Source organism: Pseudorca crassidens, chromosome 9 (genome assembly GCF_039906515.1).
Source record: "Pseudorca crassidens isolate mPseCra1 chromosome 9, mPseCra1.hap1, whole genome shotgun sequence".
NCBI lineage: Eukaryota > Metazoa > Chordata > Mammalia > Artiodactyla > Delphinidae > Pseudorca > Pseudorca crassidens.
In genome coordinates, this window is record NC_090304.1 from 10,298,742 (window position 1) to 10,315,085 (window position 16,344).

Sequence of the window (16,344 nt, forward strand, 5' to 3'; positions counted from 1 at the left end):
AAGGAAGGAGATGTTTCCTATTTCATAGTCTGAAACACGACACTCAAAAAGGGTAAGTGACTTGTCCCAAGGTCACGCAGCCAGGAAGTGGCAGAGTTGGGATCCACAGCCCAGGTGTCTGATGCCAGTTTCCTTCCCAGCTGCTGGGTGTGTGCATCTGTGCACACTGATAACTGTGCCTTGTGCTCAGGGACCTGTGGTGTGGCTGATGGACAGGGGACCCTGGGCAGAAATAGGGAAGCCGAGGGGCTGAGGAAGCCTGCAGCCAAGTTTGGGCAAAGTAAGTGGTGGCCCCCTTCCAAGTGTGATGAGCTGAGGCCACCTGGTGGTAGAGCAGACGACTCAAGGGGTTGGATGCACGTATCGGTGATACGGGTAACTCCCAGTGAGTAAGCCCCTGGACTGCTGAGGCCATTATCTTCACCAGTTCATTTGAATCCTTTCCACGTGCCCATGAGGTGGGCACCGTTCGGATTTTACAGATTCTAAGAGGCTAAATAATAGGCCTGAGTTTATGTAGCTAGTCTGAAGCAGAACCAGGATTCAAAGTCACATCCATGTCTAAAGTGAATCCATGCCAGTGCCTTTAACTGCCCCCCTGCGCCAAGCATGGGCCAGGTGTGCGCTGTGCGGTCTCCACCACACACCACGTAGACTCAGCAGCCCCTCGTGCTCTCCCAGGGGCCATCAGTGATGGCTCTAGAGAGACCCATGGGCTGGCCTGGGCAGTTTCTGTCCTACCACTGAGCCTTAGAATATGGTGATTTCTTTTCCTTTTGGAGACCCACTTGCCCATTTGATTCCTGAAGAATCAGTGAATTCTGTTAGTTTAGTGCTGAGAAAAGCACACCCATCAGGTGTGGTGTGTGCACTGGAAGCACAGGAATGGGGATCCCAGTGGACTTGGCCCAGCTGCACAGACCCTGCCTTTGGGTCTCAGGCGGTAGGAGATGGGAGACGAGCATTTCAGTGGTGGGGTGAGGTCTTAGGCGGGGGCGGTAGTGGGCCCACTTGTTCACACGCTTGGATAAAGGTCCCTTAGAGGAAGCAGCAGCTCTTTTGCTTCAATGTGGTTTATTGGCTTGCTTTTTCACACTCAGTTCAGGTGCAGAAGACCTTTCACAGGGAGTCTTAAAACCAAATGAGAGTTGCCAGTTAAAGATTGTGCTGCCACCTAGGGAAAAGCCTTATCATCGAAGCTCAGAACTGGCTGGGGGCAGAGCCGGGTGACCCTAGGACTCCCCCTTCCCTGAAGAGGGAAAGGTCAGTGACCCACTCTGGGCCTGCAGTTTCTACAGTGGAGGAATTCTGCAGGCTGGTTGAGGAGTTCCTACTGAACTCAGAAGACAGGGACCAAGGGCGAGAGGCGTGGGAGGGCGACAGTTCTAAGGTACAAGTAAGTGACAGCAGCGGCTGGGCATAGCAGTGAGTGAGGCCCTGAGGCCCGGCGAGGCATTCATGCCTCCTGGCTCTGCAAGACCTCCAGGATAGCACGGAGAATGGCCGCGGCCGCCACCGCCCCGGGGTCTGGCTGATCCAGGCGCGCGGAGCTGATGTAACTGGCTCGTCCAGCTCCAGCTTCCATGTTCCTGGTGGCCTCGGCTGCGGCTTCTGCACTCTGAGGGGTGGGGGTGTGGAGCAGGTTCAAGAAGCAGCCACCAGGCTTCCTTCCTGCCATGGACCCCGGCCCCTTCTGTCCCAGCACTGACACCAGGGTGGAGAGGTCACGTCCCACACACTGCTAGCAAGGCAAGGGGCCACCATTCACCAAGGGCCTGCTATGTCCCAGACCCTGTGTGGGCGCCCTACATATCTTTTCCGTCCCACAGCAACCCTCTGAGGCAGGTGCTGTCCTCCATTTGTAAAGAAGAAAACTGAGGTACAGAAAGGATGTCAACTTGTTCAAGGCCGCATGGAGATGGGAGCCTGGTGGTTCTCAGTCTGCCTCCCTGGGTGGCTGGGCCCAGCCTCACTCACCTTGACTGCCTTGCTCAGGATTTGGAGATTAGCCCCTGGGCTCTTCCAGGCTTGGAGCTCCTGTCCTGCTGCCCACAGAGAATCCAGCTGGACAAGGTGAAGGAGAGGGGCTGAGGACAGGCCCTGCCACTGAGGGTGGCCTTCAGGGCTTCTACGCTCAAAAGGGGAAGGGCTGGGCCACATACATACCATAGTCCTATCCCCTGGGGCAGCCTTTCCATACCTGGCAGGGAAGAGAGCAAATGAGGCTCCCTGCAGGGAATCACTTTGGGGGTGGGTGGCATCAACCACCTCCCCGAGCCCACCCCCGTCTAAGGCCCAGGTCCCTGGCTCACTTCTGCATGGCCTCCAGGCCGGCATCCATGGCAGCGGACCAGGCTGGAAGGTCAGTCTTGGCCTTGAGCGGCTGGGCCGCTGCAGTCAGGAAAAGGCCATAGAGCTGGGGAGGGCCAGGATGCTGAGCACACGGGGCTGGCCCAGGCCTCGGCCAACCCAGGACCCGTCCATGTCAGCCCTCTGCCCCCGGGGGCTGCCGGCACTCACCGCCCCAGATGAGCCTCCCATCTTCTCCAGTAGCAGGAGGGCCAATTTGGAGAGTAGCTGGGCAGGGCTGGCAGGGGGTGGGCCCTCCTTCAGCCACCCCTGAATCGCTGAAGGCAGAGAGAGATGGTGAGGAATTCAGAGACCCACCCTGCCATCTGCCTGGATTCCAACCAAGTACCCAGGCCTCGCTGCCAGCCGGAAGGAATGGGTGCTGGGAGGGGCTGAGGGAACCAACATGAAGAGACTCCCAGAGTCCCTCTATATCCCGCTGCAGTCTGGAGAGGGCTGGGAACAGGTCAGGGACAGGGACCTCGACGGTCACCCAGCAGGTGATGATGCTTCCTCGCGTCCCTGCTTCTTTTTTTTCTTTTGTCTTTTACTGATTTACCTTGATCGTGGTTTGTCTCTCCTACCACAACATAAGCCACGAGGGCAGTGATTTTAATCTGCTTTGCTCGCTATTTTATCCATAGAGTCGAGGGCAGCACCTGACCTGTGGTTGGCACTAAATACTTTTTTCTTGATTCAACGATGCTGGATAATTAAGAACTTTTCCCTAGTCTGGTTCGGCTGAGAAAAATAAGAACAGAATGAGTTTCCCTTTAGAATAATGTAAAGTTTGTATTCACTGTAAAATATTACATTTTATTCTGCGATAACAATCTTCCTACATTTGTAGTGTTAGAAGTGTCCCTTTATGAAAACAGGTGAAAGGGATGCTAGGTTTTGTGAACGACCTCTCTTGGCAAAATAAAAGTTGCCAACCCCACGTGAGCACTCCAGATGTTTTTGAAATCCTTCTGGTTCATGAAATGCCAAAATGTCACCATCAGTGTGCCACACCACCCCCTCTGCTGCCCCAGGTGGTTCCTGGCACCAACCTCTGGCAGCGCAGCTGTGGGTGGTCCCACAGTCCCCGTCGCCGGCAGCGCGGTCCAGGGCGTTCAGACGTTCCTCCAGGCCCAGAAGGGTGGCGCACACCCGCTCCAACACAAGCACCATCTGCTTCGAGGCTGCGCCTGGAGACGGAGGACAGTGGGAAGGAGGCCTGCCCGGCCCTTCTCACAGCCAAACGTGACCCATGTGGGAGGTATGGGCGCCAGGGGCCCTCCACGCCCCTCTGCACTCCCTGCACCCTTTAGGCCTCAGGCCAAAGCCCGGGGCCACCTTCCCCAACAGCATGGCTTGTACCTCCTGCAGCAGTGGAATCAGGGGCCTCCAGGGGCTTGGCGGGGGCAGCCCGGCACCGCTTCCGCCCAGTCACCGAGACCTTGGCCACGTTAGGCCAGGCCAAGGCGGTGGTCTCAGCATCTAGGGACAGCAGGATGACTCTCTGAGAGACAGGCTGGCCGGCCAGGGATCAAGTGGGGCCTGGACTCCCCACCTGGTGGCCCCGTCCCCTCCACCGCAACAAGCAAGTATTGAGTGCCTACTGTGTACAAGGGAGAGGGGAGGGTCCCCGGGGGAGGATCCTAATACCCACTCCTTCACAGTCAAGTGAGAGCTGGAGAAGGCTGGGGAAGCCAGAAAGGGCCTCCCCACAGGGTCCTGATTGTCATGGTCAGCCCTGATGGGGTCTCTCCAAGTCCCCTTGGCTCCTTGCAGCTCCAAGGGCCCCTGGCTTCGCTGACCCCAGCTTCCAGGTCTCACCTATCAGTTTCAGGAGGGGCTCATCCACCAGCAGAAGAGTGAGAGAAATGCCAGGCATATCCAGGGCTGACATGAAGGTGCCCACCAGGGCACGAGCAATCTTCACCCCTCGGCCCTCTGCAGTACCAGAGCGTGGAAGTGTGTGAGAAAAGGAGGGAAGGACGGGCACTTACCCCCAGAGCATCAGAGAAAGAAATAGAGTAAGAGAAAAACAAGAACTTTGGGAGCTGGGGCTCTGAGGTCAGATTTGCTTGGGGCATCCCTCAGTGACACCCTGAATGACCACATTCCCTGGAGGTGTCCCTGCTACAGGGGCAGATAAGTAGTCTCAGTTACTGCGCTCTTACCACGTCCCAAGTACTGTGTTAAGTGTGTTACATAACGTTTAATCCCATTTCATCCGCACAACAACCCTATAAGGCAGGGACTATTATTACCCCCTCTTTACAGACAAGGAAACAGGCTCAAGGCACCCAGCAAGTAAGTGGCAGAGGGACCGTTGTCTAAATCGGGCTTGACAAACGCATACAGCCCATGCTCTGGACCATTGCAAGACCCTATCTCAGCTGCTTTTCTTACATCCAGCTTCAAAGGGTTGGAAGGAAGAAGCTCTGGGGGTCAGGAGGTCCCCTTCAGTGTGGGGCTCACCCAGAGAGCGGACGGCGGCGTCGGCTATGATGCCCAGTTCCAGGAATGACAGGCCACCCAGGTTGTTGACCATCAGCACCACCGAGGAGCCTGTGGGCAGACACGACACCTAGGTGAGACTCTCTGGGCCCCATTCCCAGAGGGGGAGGAAAGGCTGGGAGACAGTGTGACAGCCCCCTCACCGGACCGCACAGGCACGTGGGACACGTTGGAGCAGCTCGTCATGTGGTCCAGCATGAGCGCCACAATCTCGTCGGCGGTCGCCATCTGTCAGAGGGAGCCGGGAGTGAGCTGAGTTGGGGGCCTTGGTCTTGGGCCAACCTTCGCTGGGAAGTCCACATACCTTTATCCGGTGCACGCCAGCCTCCCCGTGGATCCCTGTGGATAGATGCAAGCACTGCTGACCTGCTCGGGGCCTGGGGATTCGCTCAGTGTGGTCTGGTCAAGGATTTTCTAAGTGCTCAGCACCAGGCTAGGCACGTGGACGTGGGGAGTGCGGGCTGGGGGGAAACCGACAAAATAATGAAAAATACACCGTCTCTGGCTTGGTGGTGGAGAGAGCCAAAACTTTACTTTTTTTTTTCTAATTTTTTTTTTTTTTTTTTGCTGCCCCGTGCAGCATGTGGGATCCTAGTTCCCCGACCAGGGATCGAACCCGCGCCCCCTGCATTGGAAGCGTGGAGTGCTAACCACTGGACCGCCAGGGAAGTCCCCTCAACTTTTAACTAGTTAAGTAGCTTAACTACAGGCAGTCACAGAGGCCAGCTGAGGCCTCTGCCCATCACTTGGGAAGCACAGGAGAGGAAGAGGGAAGGTTTTGCAGCTGGGGTGGCCTCTGAACGGCTCTTGAAAGAGGGGCTGCATCTTGGCAGGGGCAGGGGTACCTGAGAATGGTGGGAGCACAGGCAAGGAGGTGGGCAAGGCACAGAGCCCCTGTGGCCAGAGCCCTGCGTGTGGAGGGCAAAGCTGGTAGAAATCAGGCACGTTGGGCCAGAAGGGCCTCATGCACTCACTTAAAAATACTAAGACCCCCTAAGGGATGGCTCCACGTGAGCAGGACCAGGTACATGGCTCCCAGGGCAGAAGACAGGGAAAAACCCAGGGAGCAGGCATGGCTGGACCGGGGAGGGGGCGGAGGTCACAAGCTTACCCAGGCCCAGCTCCACCTCATCGGCTGAGAGCTCAAAGGTGGGTTTGGAACCCGGCACACTGCAGGAGGACAAGCTCACTCCCAGGGTTCCTAAGAGAAATGAGGTATGAAAGGGACGAGCGCTGTGCTCTCGGCGTCAGGCAGCAGCAATGCCTCGGAAGCCTCTTCACCGAGACAAGCTGTCAGACGCTTCATCTCAGTGATGGAAGAGAAACCTGGCTCTGGGGACCCAAGGCTGCTGTTCTCAGGAGCTCCCGCAGGGAGACCCTCCCTCAGCCCCTGGGGAGTGACTTGGGAACCTGCTCCTGGTCCAAGGGGGGGCCTCGACCTCCCCCGCCTCCTCCCCGAGCCCTGGGCCGGCACTCACCCATGGCCTTGGCGACCTCGCTCACCCGATCTGTGATCTCCTCCAGCCCCGCACCTGCCTCAGCCAGGGCACCCGCCACCTGCACCCACACAGAGATAGACCCCCAACGGGAAAGGAGTCACTGTACCACTAGAGGGCAGAGGACAGGCTGGAGCTGAATTTCTATTTGGGAACAGGGAATCTCTTCGTCCTGCCCCATCAACCTGGCCTGCCACACTTAGGGCACCTGCCAGGAATATTGAAGAATCCCAGAGCCAGAGGAACTTTACAAATGGAGAGATGGGCCCAGAGAGGGGAGATGATTTGTCCAGTGTCACACAGTCAGTTGGTGGCTAGTTTCCCAATTCCTAGCCTACAGTTTTTTCTCCATGGCATATACACCGTGGCTCACTTTACCCACCTACCCACTTTTTTGCCAAGCGTCTAGTATATGCTGAAAAGGGGAACAAAGGTGTCTAAGTCACAGTCCCTACCTTGAAGGAACTCGGTCTGGGAAGGGGTTGGGGAAAGAGACAACACAAACTGAACATTTCACGCGAGGTGGCAAATCCGATGATGGACAGGTGTTATGGGAACACTGAGGAGGGGGCCATAGCGTGCTTGGTATGGTGGGAGGGAAAACCTCCCAGAGAGAGAGACGTCAGAGGTGGGCTTCCACAGAATAGTAGGACACAGCCAGGCCAAAGGGAGGTTGGACAGGGAAAGGATTTTCGAGGCCAACGACTCAGCAGCAGCAAGGCCCCAAAGGTGAGCCATAGCCCAGTGGTACAGAGAACTGGTGTTAATGGAGCATGAGGGGACCACAGGGATGATGGGAGAGGAACTTGAGGGAGGAGGGGCACGAGTGTGGTGGGCGCCTGACCGAGGAGCCTGGGTTGACTCTGGGAACCCTGGGGGGCTTTCTGTAGGGGAACAACCTGGTCAGATACACATTTTTGAAAGACACCTGTGGGGTGGTGTGGGGAAGAGACTGGGGGGCGGGCAGGAAGCAGGCAGGGGAGCCGGCTGAGGAGGCAGCTGCAGCCACCTGGGCGCGAGCAGATGAGCACTGAAGCGAGGCTGAGACAGGAAGGGCAGGGCTTGGAGGAGGATGTGTGTTTGGAGGCGCTGGGGAGCAGGGTCACCAGGACGGGGCGATGGTTGCAGGTGGGGAAGGGCAGGGAAGAGGCCGGGACGATGAATGCCTGGATCCGGGCGGACATGGTTTTGGGGATGGTGGGGCCCTCCTGGATCAGGGAGCGCTGCGGAAGGAGTGGCTTCCTGGGGTGTGGGATAGATGGCTGGAAAGGTCCAGCACCAGGTGCTGCCTGGAGAGAGAGGGCTGGGACGGGCTGGCCAGTGGTGTCCCAGGAGGGGACCCTCACCTTGTGTATGAGCACTGTGCCACAAAGCCCACGCCTGCCTGCCTTCTTCAGGACGGTGAAGGCGCTGTCATCCCCGATGACCACCATCTCCACAGGGATGCCCTCCGCCCGGGCCTGCTCCCGGGCCAGGCCAAAGTTGAGCCGATCCCCAGTGTAGTTCTTCACGATGAGGAGGGTCCCCACTGCGGGAGCAGTCGGTAGGGCTCCATCAGCACTCGCGCTCCCCACAGCGGCCCCTCCCGCATGCCAGGCTTACCTGTGCCCGCCTGGGCCACTGCCCTGATGGCCGCCAGGATACTGCCCACTGCAGGGGAGGTGAACACGGCTCCCGCAATGACCCCTGTCAGCATCCCCTTCCCTATGAAACCTGAGGTGGGGAGAGGATGTTGGGTGGGGACCTGTGCCTGCAATCCCTGGGGCTCCCCACGCTCCTGGGCTTCATGGTTTGGTGAGCCCTACTGTGCACTTGGTGCAGAAGAGTACCTGCGCTGCTCTCCCCAGATCTATCACCTCCTTGGAGAGGCCTTCCCCGACCTCCCAACTGAAGCAGTCACTCACCCATGTCCAGCTACTTGCTGTCCCTTTAGCCTGCTCTCCTGTCTTCACTACCTCACTTACGTGCTCTGGAATGATCTCTTTCACTTATGTGTTTACCTGGCTTCTGTCTCCCCAAAGGAGAATAGAAGCTCCATGAGGGCAGGCGCCTTGCCTGTCTGGGTCACTTTTGCGCCCCTAGTGGCCAGACAGTGCCAGGCACACAACAGCTGCTCATGAATGTTTGCTGAGTGGATGGATGAATTTGCCAGAGAGAAACAGGAAAGATACAGAGGATACAAAGCCTGGTCCCTACCCCTCCCCATGCCCCCATCCCCAAGTTCTCATGGAGAGTTCACATGCCTGGCACTAAACAGGAAACAATCCAGGACTGTCCATGTTGAATGTGAAAATGCACGGTGGGAAGAGGAATACTGCGCTAGGCTGGAAAAGTCAGGCAGGCTTCATAGAGGAGGGGACGGCAGGTCAGCTGGGCCCGGGAGGTCAGGAGGATTCACGGAATCACCACCTATCAGAGCTGGAAAGGCCTGAGAGGTCATTTGGCCCCACCTTGTGCTTTTACAGATGGAGAGACTGAGGCACAGAGAGAGGCCATGACTGGCCCCAGATCACAGCTCAAGGGAGTGGGCGAGCCAGAGCCAGGACTGGGCTCCTGACTCTGGGCCAGGCTCTGTCCTGAACCTCCTAACAGCACCAAAGATCTCCCAGGAGCCCCCCGTCCACTCTGCCCAGAGCCCACTGCCACCTCTGGCCCAGGGTGCTCACCGGCATGGGCGGGCTCATGGCCAGAGCCCCCACCTGACAGTAGTGCCACCTGGCCCTTGAGACTATCCAGGTCAGAGCGGAGGGCCACACGGTGGCCTTGCAGGAGCTGCAGGTTGGGGTTGCAGGTCACCAGGCCAGCGAGGGCGTCATCGGCACAGCCTGCCACCGAGTTCACTAGCTTCTTGGAGGTCTGTGGGAGAGGAGTGGGACGAGGTTCTGGTAGAGTTGGCAGGGCAGCCCCATCCTGCCCAGCCACGTTGCTATGACTCACACCCCAGCCCACACCCACCCAGGAACTCCAGGCAACAGTGGTTCCTTGAATTAGGCATCTTTTTATAAGGTGGATGTTCCCATGATTTCTTATTTTGCAACTTCTTATTCAGTAACTAATTTATGGCTTAAATTTATCCTGCAGAATGACTTTGATACAACGAAAATGGGGTAACTGGAGTTCCGAGTATAAAAAAATTAATGAAGTTGGGGGACTTCCCTGGCGGTCCAGTGGGTAAGACTCCGAGCTTCCACTGCAGGGGACGTGGGTTCAATCCCTGGTCAGGGAACTAAGATCCTGCATGCCGCACGGTGCGGCAAAAACATAAAATAAAATAAATAAAGTAAAATAAAATTTAAAACTGGGGTCCAACAGCCTTCTGTCAAAGGAGGAGAAGCCCCAGGTTGGCGCTCCTGTGCCAGGGGAGGGGGCCAGACAGGGCCCACACCCATCTGCTTCCTCTGCAAAATAGGGATTTAATAACTAGAGTATATGCCCACTATATAGCAAAAAACTGAATGCAAAGGAGCTACTCCCTTCTTCAACCAGCTCTGAAAAGCTGGAGCTAGCTGAATGAGGTCTGTAGACTGTGTGCCGCTCCCGCCTTTGTCCCAAACAGTGAAACTGGTGCCCAATAGGGTCAGAGAGGGCCAGGCTACCAGCATCGCCTGGTGGCCTGGGGGAAGCCTGCAGCTGAGCTTTCCCGGAGGCCCCTTCCCCAAGCCTGCGAGAACCCCATTCCTTCATGCAAACTTTGGCCTTTCCTGGGTCTGGCGGGGGCCAGAGCAGTGACTGTGAGCCACACCTTGTTCTAAGTGCTTTTAAGCACATCTTGTTTAATCTTCCAACAACCCTATGGAGGAAAATTAGCCCAGTGAAGAAACAGGCAGATTTACATGACTTTGCCCAAGGTCACACAGCCAGCAAGTGACCGGGTCCACCTGGCTCCAAAGCTGGTTCCATTTTGGCCTTATCATGCTGCTCTCCCCAGGGGCTGAAGGGAGGCTGAGAGCGGCAGAGGTCCTGTCCTAGGAAGGGCACGGGCTTGTGGCTCTCAGAGCCTGCCAGGGACTGGAATACGCAATGAAGTCGAGAGTGGGTCTCAATTCCAAGCCCAGTCTCCAGCACCACCACCCTCCAAGAACGTGCTCCCTTGCCATCCCTGACAGTCTATCCTGCCTGGGATTTGCAACCATTCCCGAACCAGAGCTAGAGGAGGGCTTGGGGTCCGGTGCCATCCTTGGTTCCCAGTGGCCTGAGGGGATGGAAAAAGAAAGAAAAGTCGACCAGGCAACTATGGGAGGCCCCTAGGATCCTGGTCTGATCAACATCTCACCTTTTAAACTGCAGATGAGGAAAGAGGCTCAGAGAGGTCAAGTCTTTGGTAGAACGTCACATGGCTGGTTGGTGGTAGGCTGAAATTTGAACCCAGGTCTGCCCAGGCCTGTTTTCCTCCAGATCAGTTCTAGAATGGGCCTGGGGCATGCCCAGGGGCATGCTGAGCCTCCTGCAGTGAGTGTAGATCCCACAAGCCCACACATGCCCAAGGCTCTGGAAGAGGCACCAGGTCCTTCTTCACGACTCCTGTGACTGGTACTGTCTATTACAGAGTAGGCAACTGTTAATGTTCTAATCTAAAGGCATGACCCAGACCAGGGGCAGATGGGCCCTGGAGGGACTCAGAGGCTGCAGCCACAGGCCTGGCTGGGCCCAGCTGGGAAATGAAGGGAAGTCAGGCCCTGAGACAGAGGCCTCTCTCTTAACCTCAGGAGGCAGTCGCATCTCTTGGTCAGGGAGCAAGGAACTCCAACATGCCCAGGGCTGGCACCCCTACTGCCCCAAGACCAGAGTGCCCTTCCTCTGCCCTGGCCCTCAGGGGACTCACCATGGTGGGGAGGCTCTGAAGGAAGTTGAGTTCACACCTTTGCACTGAGCTGCCGGAGGACGGGCAATCCCGTGGGTGCTACCGGGCCTGAGCACAGTGAAGGTGACAAGCAGTATCTGCAAGAGGGGGTAACAGCGTGAGCTGCTGCAGGCGCTTGCAGCCTTCTGGCACAACCGTGCTTTCAGGGCCCTAGTAATTAGGGAGCTGCCCCAGACTTTGACCCAAGTCCAAACTCTAGAATGTGAGCTGGGGATGGAGAAGAGCATGGGGTTGACCAAGGTTCATGCCTGCATCTGGCTGCCAGAACACTGACTGATCCACGTTGGGCACACAGCTGCCTTATGCTCACGAGTGGTGCCCACCTTATCACCAAGGGGCAAAGTTACCCACAGAGTAACTTATCTATTACACAGGCCTCGCATGCAGTGAATACATTCATAAAGATCTTCACACGCTTGCTCTTGTCAGTGTTGGGACCACACCAGGAAGGTGACGGCTGAGTCTGACTCCATTTTGCTTTTGGGAAACCGACCCAGAGAGCTCTGGTGATGTGTCCAAGGTCATACCGTTAGGAGCCAGGACTCAAACCTATTTAGTTTTTCTACAAATCCCGTGTTCTTTCTACTGATAATTCAATGCCTCTAAAGCAAGGCAGAAAGTCCCAGATGCGTAAAACCACACAGTAAACCGCAACGACATTTTAGCTCCTTTCGGTTCAGTCAGGTTCAGAGGCGTCTTGGAGTCATCCAGGGTCTTGGGCTCACTGCATGTGTCTGCAGTGGAAAGAATCCACACCTGCCTCGGCACCTAGCTCTGTCTCTTACTGGCGGATCTTGGGTAAACCAGTTCCCCTGAGGCTCAGCTTCCTCATCTGTAAAATGGGGGCTGCCTCCTCTGTGGCCTTGCAGCAGGTGCTTCAAACCACGTGGCTCTCCTCCTAGTCCTTGCAGGGCCTGTCTGATGTGGAGCGGCCTGTAAGTTGCAGGGCTGACTGCTTTCCTGGGTCCCTAAGGTTCTCACCAGGGAATTTTTGGTTTTGTGTTTGAGGTCAGAATTTGCACAGCCACGGGGGGACTAACTGTGCTGGGCAAGTGGCCTGCTTGGCCCTTGAAACACAAAGTCTCAAACACAAACACAAAGTTCAAAGGGGAGAGGGGAGAGCCTAAGTGCCTCCCCCCGCGCATGCCAGGTGAAGCGGAGTGATCGGTCAATCTAGGGTCAGGGCAGGGTTGGGTTTAGAGGTACTGGGAAAGCTAGGGGAAAGGAGATACAAACCTCGGTTCTAGTCTGCGAGGTGCACAAATTGATGTCACCTTCCTCCCCTCTCTCTAGGCCTCTGCAGTACCTTCCGGTTCCAGAAGGGGGAACAACCCCGAAGGCTCCTGGAGCAAGGAAGATGGAGTGGACGGGGTCTGGGAACGGGCGAGGGGCGCGGACTAGGGATGAGGTCGGCGGGTCAGCTCCGGAGGAGGAGTAGGAGGAGGAGGAGGAGGCAGCGTCGGTGCACCTCCGCGACCAGCTCTCCCCAGCGTCCACCACCTCGGGAACCGCCGCTGCTTCCCAAAGACCAGACAGGGTGCCCTCATCCGGGTACTCCAAGCTCGGGCGGTAGGAGATGGGCGGGGCCTCTGGGGGCGGGGCCTCCCTTGGTTGGCCGCCTCGGCGCCTTGAGTCCTCCAAGAGGCCAGGTGAGCCCGTCCCGTGACGCCCCGCGCCCCGGCCGCTCTGGCCTGCAACGTGTCTCTGGGGCGGAGACAGCGGCCGTGGAGTTCGCCGCGCGCGGGTGGGCTCCCTGTCTCTTTGCTCGTGTCCGTCTTTTTTTCGTTTCGCCTGAGTCCCGCTGGGCTGCCCCAGGCCTCGACATGTCGTACAACTACGTGGTAACGGCACAGAAGCCCACCGCCGTGAACGGCTGCGTGACCGGTGAGGCTGCCAGGGCAGGAGACCCCGGTGAGGGAGGGAGCTGGGGGGAACCGAGGCCTAGGGAAGCCCGCGGCCCCCGGGTTGCCGCCAGGACCGGGCCCAGGGAATGGAAGGCGCTGGCGGCCGAGGGACCTCCCACAGCCCACGGCTTAAAAGAAGCTGTCTCAACACGCGCCTTTGGGAGAGTAAAAGCTGCTCTTGAGGGTCCCCTTTCGTTCTCGGAGGTCACTTGGCCTCGAGGACAGGACGCGCCCAGTGGGACAGAGAGTGGAATGTGAGTTGTTTGTGCGGTGTTGCTTGGGCCGCGAGATTGGCCGCGTGTGGTTAGGGGGGAAGGGGCGGTGATGATGGCGACTTTGGGGCAGGAGCCTGGGAGGTGCAGGAGGTGGAGGGATGTGAGGAATGTCCGTACTCACCCGAAAGAGAGGAGTCCGCTTTGCCTGGGGCTGTTGTTTACAAGAGGGAGCTGTTGGAGAAGAGGGTTTGGAATGGCCCAGCCCAGTGCTGGGTTTGCCTTGTTTGTTTATGCAAGAATTGTTAAGGACGCAGATGTCCAGAACCCAGCCATAATCATCTTGAACCAAGTTCTCAACAGAATATGAAGCTCTCAAACTTGTATTTTTATGTAAATCCGAATCATGATTCCGAAGGAAAACTGTTGTTGGAGAGTTGGAGGCTATGAAGGAGTGTGGATGGGGTTTCGGTAGACTGCTGGGAGGGCAAGAGGTGCAAACAAAACAAGGTTTTAAGGTAAAGCTCTGAGAATTCTCTTCGTTTGATCTAGTCTGTTTGGTAAAGATTTTGTGAAAATTCGAATTTGGACTGAATAGGAAGAAACACTTTCTCCAGCATCCCTTAATTAGAGTATGAGTCGGCCACTGCGATAGGAAAAGTTAAATTCGAGGGCACAGAGCCATCTGAAGGGTTTTCACAGTCATTGGCAGTTGAAGGACATGCTGCTCTTAGGCCCAGTCCAGTTTCTTAATCTGATGAGGGAAGTAGCGTTCTTGAACGTGTGAAGTGAGACTCTGAGGATTTGGTGAGAAGGGAGTGAATGGAGGGAACCGGAGAAATACGTGCAGTAAATCGAGAATTCAGGAGGTTTTAGGTAGAAGTGATAGGATCACTTAGATAGTGCTTTGGCTTCAAAGATTAGAGGATCTGTTCTTTCAGGACACTTTACTTCAGCTGAAGACTTGAACCTGTTGATTGCCAAAAATACGAGATTAGAGATCTATGTGGTCACTGCTGAGGGGCTTCGACCCGTCAAGGAGGTGGGCATGTATGGGAAGATTGCTGTCATGGAGCTTTTCAGGCCCAAGGTAAGTGCTCTGGGTTGGTTGGGCCCAGCAACAAAGGGAGAACTGTTAGTTGTAGTCGGGTTTACGTTGTTTTACGTCACTGCTTGCTTAGGATGGGTGCAATAAGGCTTAGGAGAGAAACTCTTCTCTTTTTGAATGGCAGATTTCAATTTATATTCTAATTTAAAAAGCTTCCAAGAAATAGAAGGAGAGATTTGCTAGGGAAAAATTTATCAAGTTGACTTTTTTTTTTTAATCAAGTTGACTTTTTAGAAGGGACTATTAAAGCAGTTTGAAATGTGGGTCACCGTCCTGTGGGTCATCATAGTGATTCAGAGAGTAGGCTCTAGAGTTAGGGCAGTACTGGCTTTATTCCTTATTAAATCTAATTTTGGTTGTCATCTAACCTTTCAGAGCTTTGTTTCCCCATCTGCAAAATGGGGATAACAGTATCCAGTCCTCTGGGTTATTGTCAGGATTAAGTGATTTAATAACAGGACGTAGCACATAACAAGCATTCACTGTTAACACATCACCAAATTATTATTGTTATTATAATTCGACCGTTTCTATCTGTAAGTGAAGCTGATGGGGAAGCAGTGGGTTCAAAATTTAAATTATAACCCTTTGAACAAAATACTCACTTTGTTGGGGTCTGTGTTAATAAGTAAGAGAGACTTTATAGATGCACTTCAGCTTCCTTTGTTCACTTTTTTTTTTCTTTGTCCAAGTACTTGGAGGGGATTAGAGGAGGCGTTACATTCATCTTTCAGAATTTGAATGGAGTAATTGAGATTAGCTGACGTGGAACTAGATGAATACGTTATATGTAGAGCAGAGATGAAGAATCATGAAAGTGGACTAGATGTTTACCAGCTTCAGTTCTGGCCTTTCTGTACACACCCTTAGGGTGTGTGCGTAGCTAATGTGTGTAACATACTTACCGTGGGTTTTTTCAGGGAGAAAAGAAAATTCTTGAAGAATTTAATATGCTTAAAGGATGATTAAAGGCTAGACAAGTATTCCTGTTTTCAAAACAAACCTCTTTTGATAGTATGATGTTGGTTTCCAGGGGGAGAGCAAGGACCTACTGTTTATCCTGACAGCTAAGTACAATGCCTGCATCTTGGAGTATAAGCAGAGTGGCGAGAGCATTGACATCATAACGCGAGCTCATGGCAATGTCCAGGTGAGGTGATGAGAGTTTTCCAGGTAGGGTTGTCACGATTTGGTGAAGAACATTGTACTGCTGGGGCAGCTCTCTCTCTCTGTGATCAGAGAAACAAGGAGAAAACACTAAGGACTTCTGCAGTTTACTCAGAGTCCAAGGGAGAAGGTAATAATTCACTGAGATTCAGTGTTTTGCAAAAAGGCGTACACTGACATTTGGGCGTCCTGACATGTCAAGAAGACGCCACTAGTTTTACTGCCACTCTTAAAATCACCCTGGGAAGGTGGTGCGCAGCGTTTTCTGTTACTCTAGGTGTTTGAGGTTCTTTCCTAACCCCAGTTTTATTTCTCAGGACCGAATTGGCCGCCCCTCAGAGACGGGCATTATTGGCATCATTGACCCTGAGTGCCGAATGATTGGCCTGCGACTCTACGATGGCCTTTTCAAGGTTATTCCACTAGACCGGGACAATAAAGAGCTCAAGGCCTTTAACATCCGCCTGGAGGAGTTGCATGTTATTGACGTCAAGTTCCTATATGGTTGCCAAGCACCTACCATCTGCTTTGTCTACCAGGTACTGGAGCAGGAGGAGAGAGGGAGAAGCTGTATGGTTTGGCACAGTGGGAGTCCATTTTTGCTAGTCAGAATGTCTGGACGTCATGGTAGGGCAGGTAGAAGTGTTTAATGTATTTGTCCTGAAATGTTTTGAATGATATAATTAATATGTGTCAGGTTTTGGTTGCACCTTGAGAGAAGAAGTACTTATCGTGGAGG

The 16,344-nt window shown here is 54.8% G+C and overlaps 2 protein-coding genes across 7 annotated transcripts in view; one reads left to right on the plus strand and one right to left on the minus strand.

Moving 5' to 3' along the window:
- Positions 1–494: 494 nt before the first annotated feature.
- Positions 495–12,799, minus strand: TKFC (triokinase and FMN cyclase). 6 transcript variants are annotated; one of them, XM_067748851.1, is made up of 20 exons: positions 12,451–12,799; positions 11,176–11,291; positions 10,627–10,766; positions 9,020–9,209; positions 8,597–8,771; positions 7,956–8,066; positions 7,700–7,881; positions 6,336–6,414; positions 5,969–6,058; positions 5,162–5,196; positions 5,001–5,085; positions 4,819–4,908; positions 4,171–4,287; positions 3,712–3,831; positions 3,402–3,539; positions 2,521–2,627; positions 2,313–2,416; positions 2,167–2,200; positions 1,978–2,064; positions 495–1,618 (listed from the first exon to the last, which is right to left on the minus strand). In XM_067748851.1, exons 6-20 carry the CDS (start codon positions 8,047–8,049, stop codon positions 1,457–1,459), a joined length of 1,524 nt encoding a protein of 507 aa, XP_067604952.1. In that variant the 5' UTR covers positions 8,050–8,066; positions 8,597–8,771; positions 9,020–9,209; positions 10,627–10,766; positions 11,176–11,291; positions 12,451–12,799; the 3' UTR covers positions 495–1,456. The 6 variants fall into 6 exon arrangements, with proteins under 6 accessions (XP_067604952.1, XP_067604951.1, XP_067604950.1 ...); XM_067748850.1 differs by lacking the exon at positions 8,597–8,771 and having other exon boundaries at positions 10,627–10,705; XM_067748849.1 differs by lacking the exon at positions 8,597–8,771.
- A 64-nt stretch (positions 12,800–12,863) lies between these two features.
- Positions 12,864–16,344, plus strand: part of DDB1 (damage specific DNA binding protein 1) — a 31,280-nt gene continuing 27,799 nt past the window's right edge. Inside the window, exons 1-4 of the mRNA XM_067748835.1 lie at positions 12,864–13,098; positions 14,272–14,420; positions 15,472–15,588; positions 15,923–16,144. Of these exons, the coding sequence (XP_067604936.1) occupies positions 13,038–13,098; positions 14,272–14,420; positions 15,472–15,588; positions 15,923–16,144 (549 nt within the window). The 5' untranslated portion in view covers positions 12,864–13,037. The remainder of the gene's footprint in view (positions 13,099–14,271; positions 14,421–15,471; positions 15,589–15,922; positions 16,145–16,344) is intronic.

What these genes read in the sequence shown, in the direction of transcription:
- TKFC (XM_067748845.1), bottom strand. Translation starts at nt 10,267, where the DNA reads ATGATAAGGCCAAAATGGAACCAGCTTTGGAGCCAGGTGGACCCGGTC. An exon ending in CCACGTGCCTGTGCGGTCCG is followed by an intron (nt 4,909 to 5,000) that starts GTGAGGGGGCTG and finishes GTCTGCCCACAG; the next exon opens with GCTCCTCGGTGGTGCTGATG. An exon ending in GCCCCTCCTGAAACTGATAG is followed by an intron (nt 3,832 to 4,170) that starts GTGAGACCTGGA and finishes TGCTGTCCCTAG; the next exon opens with ATGCTGAGACCACCGCCTTG.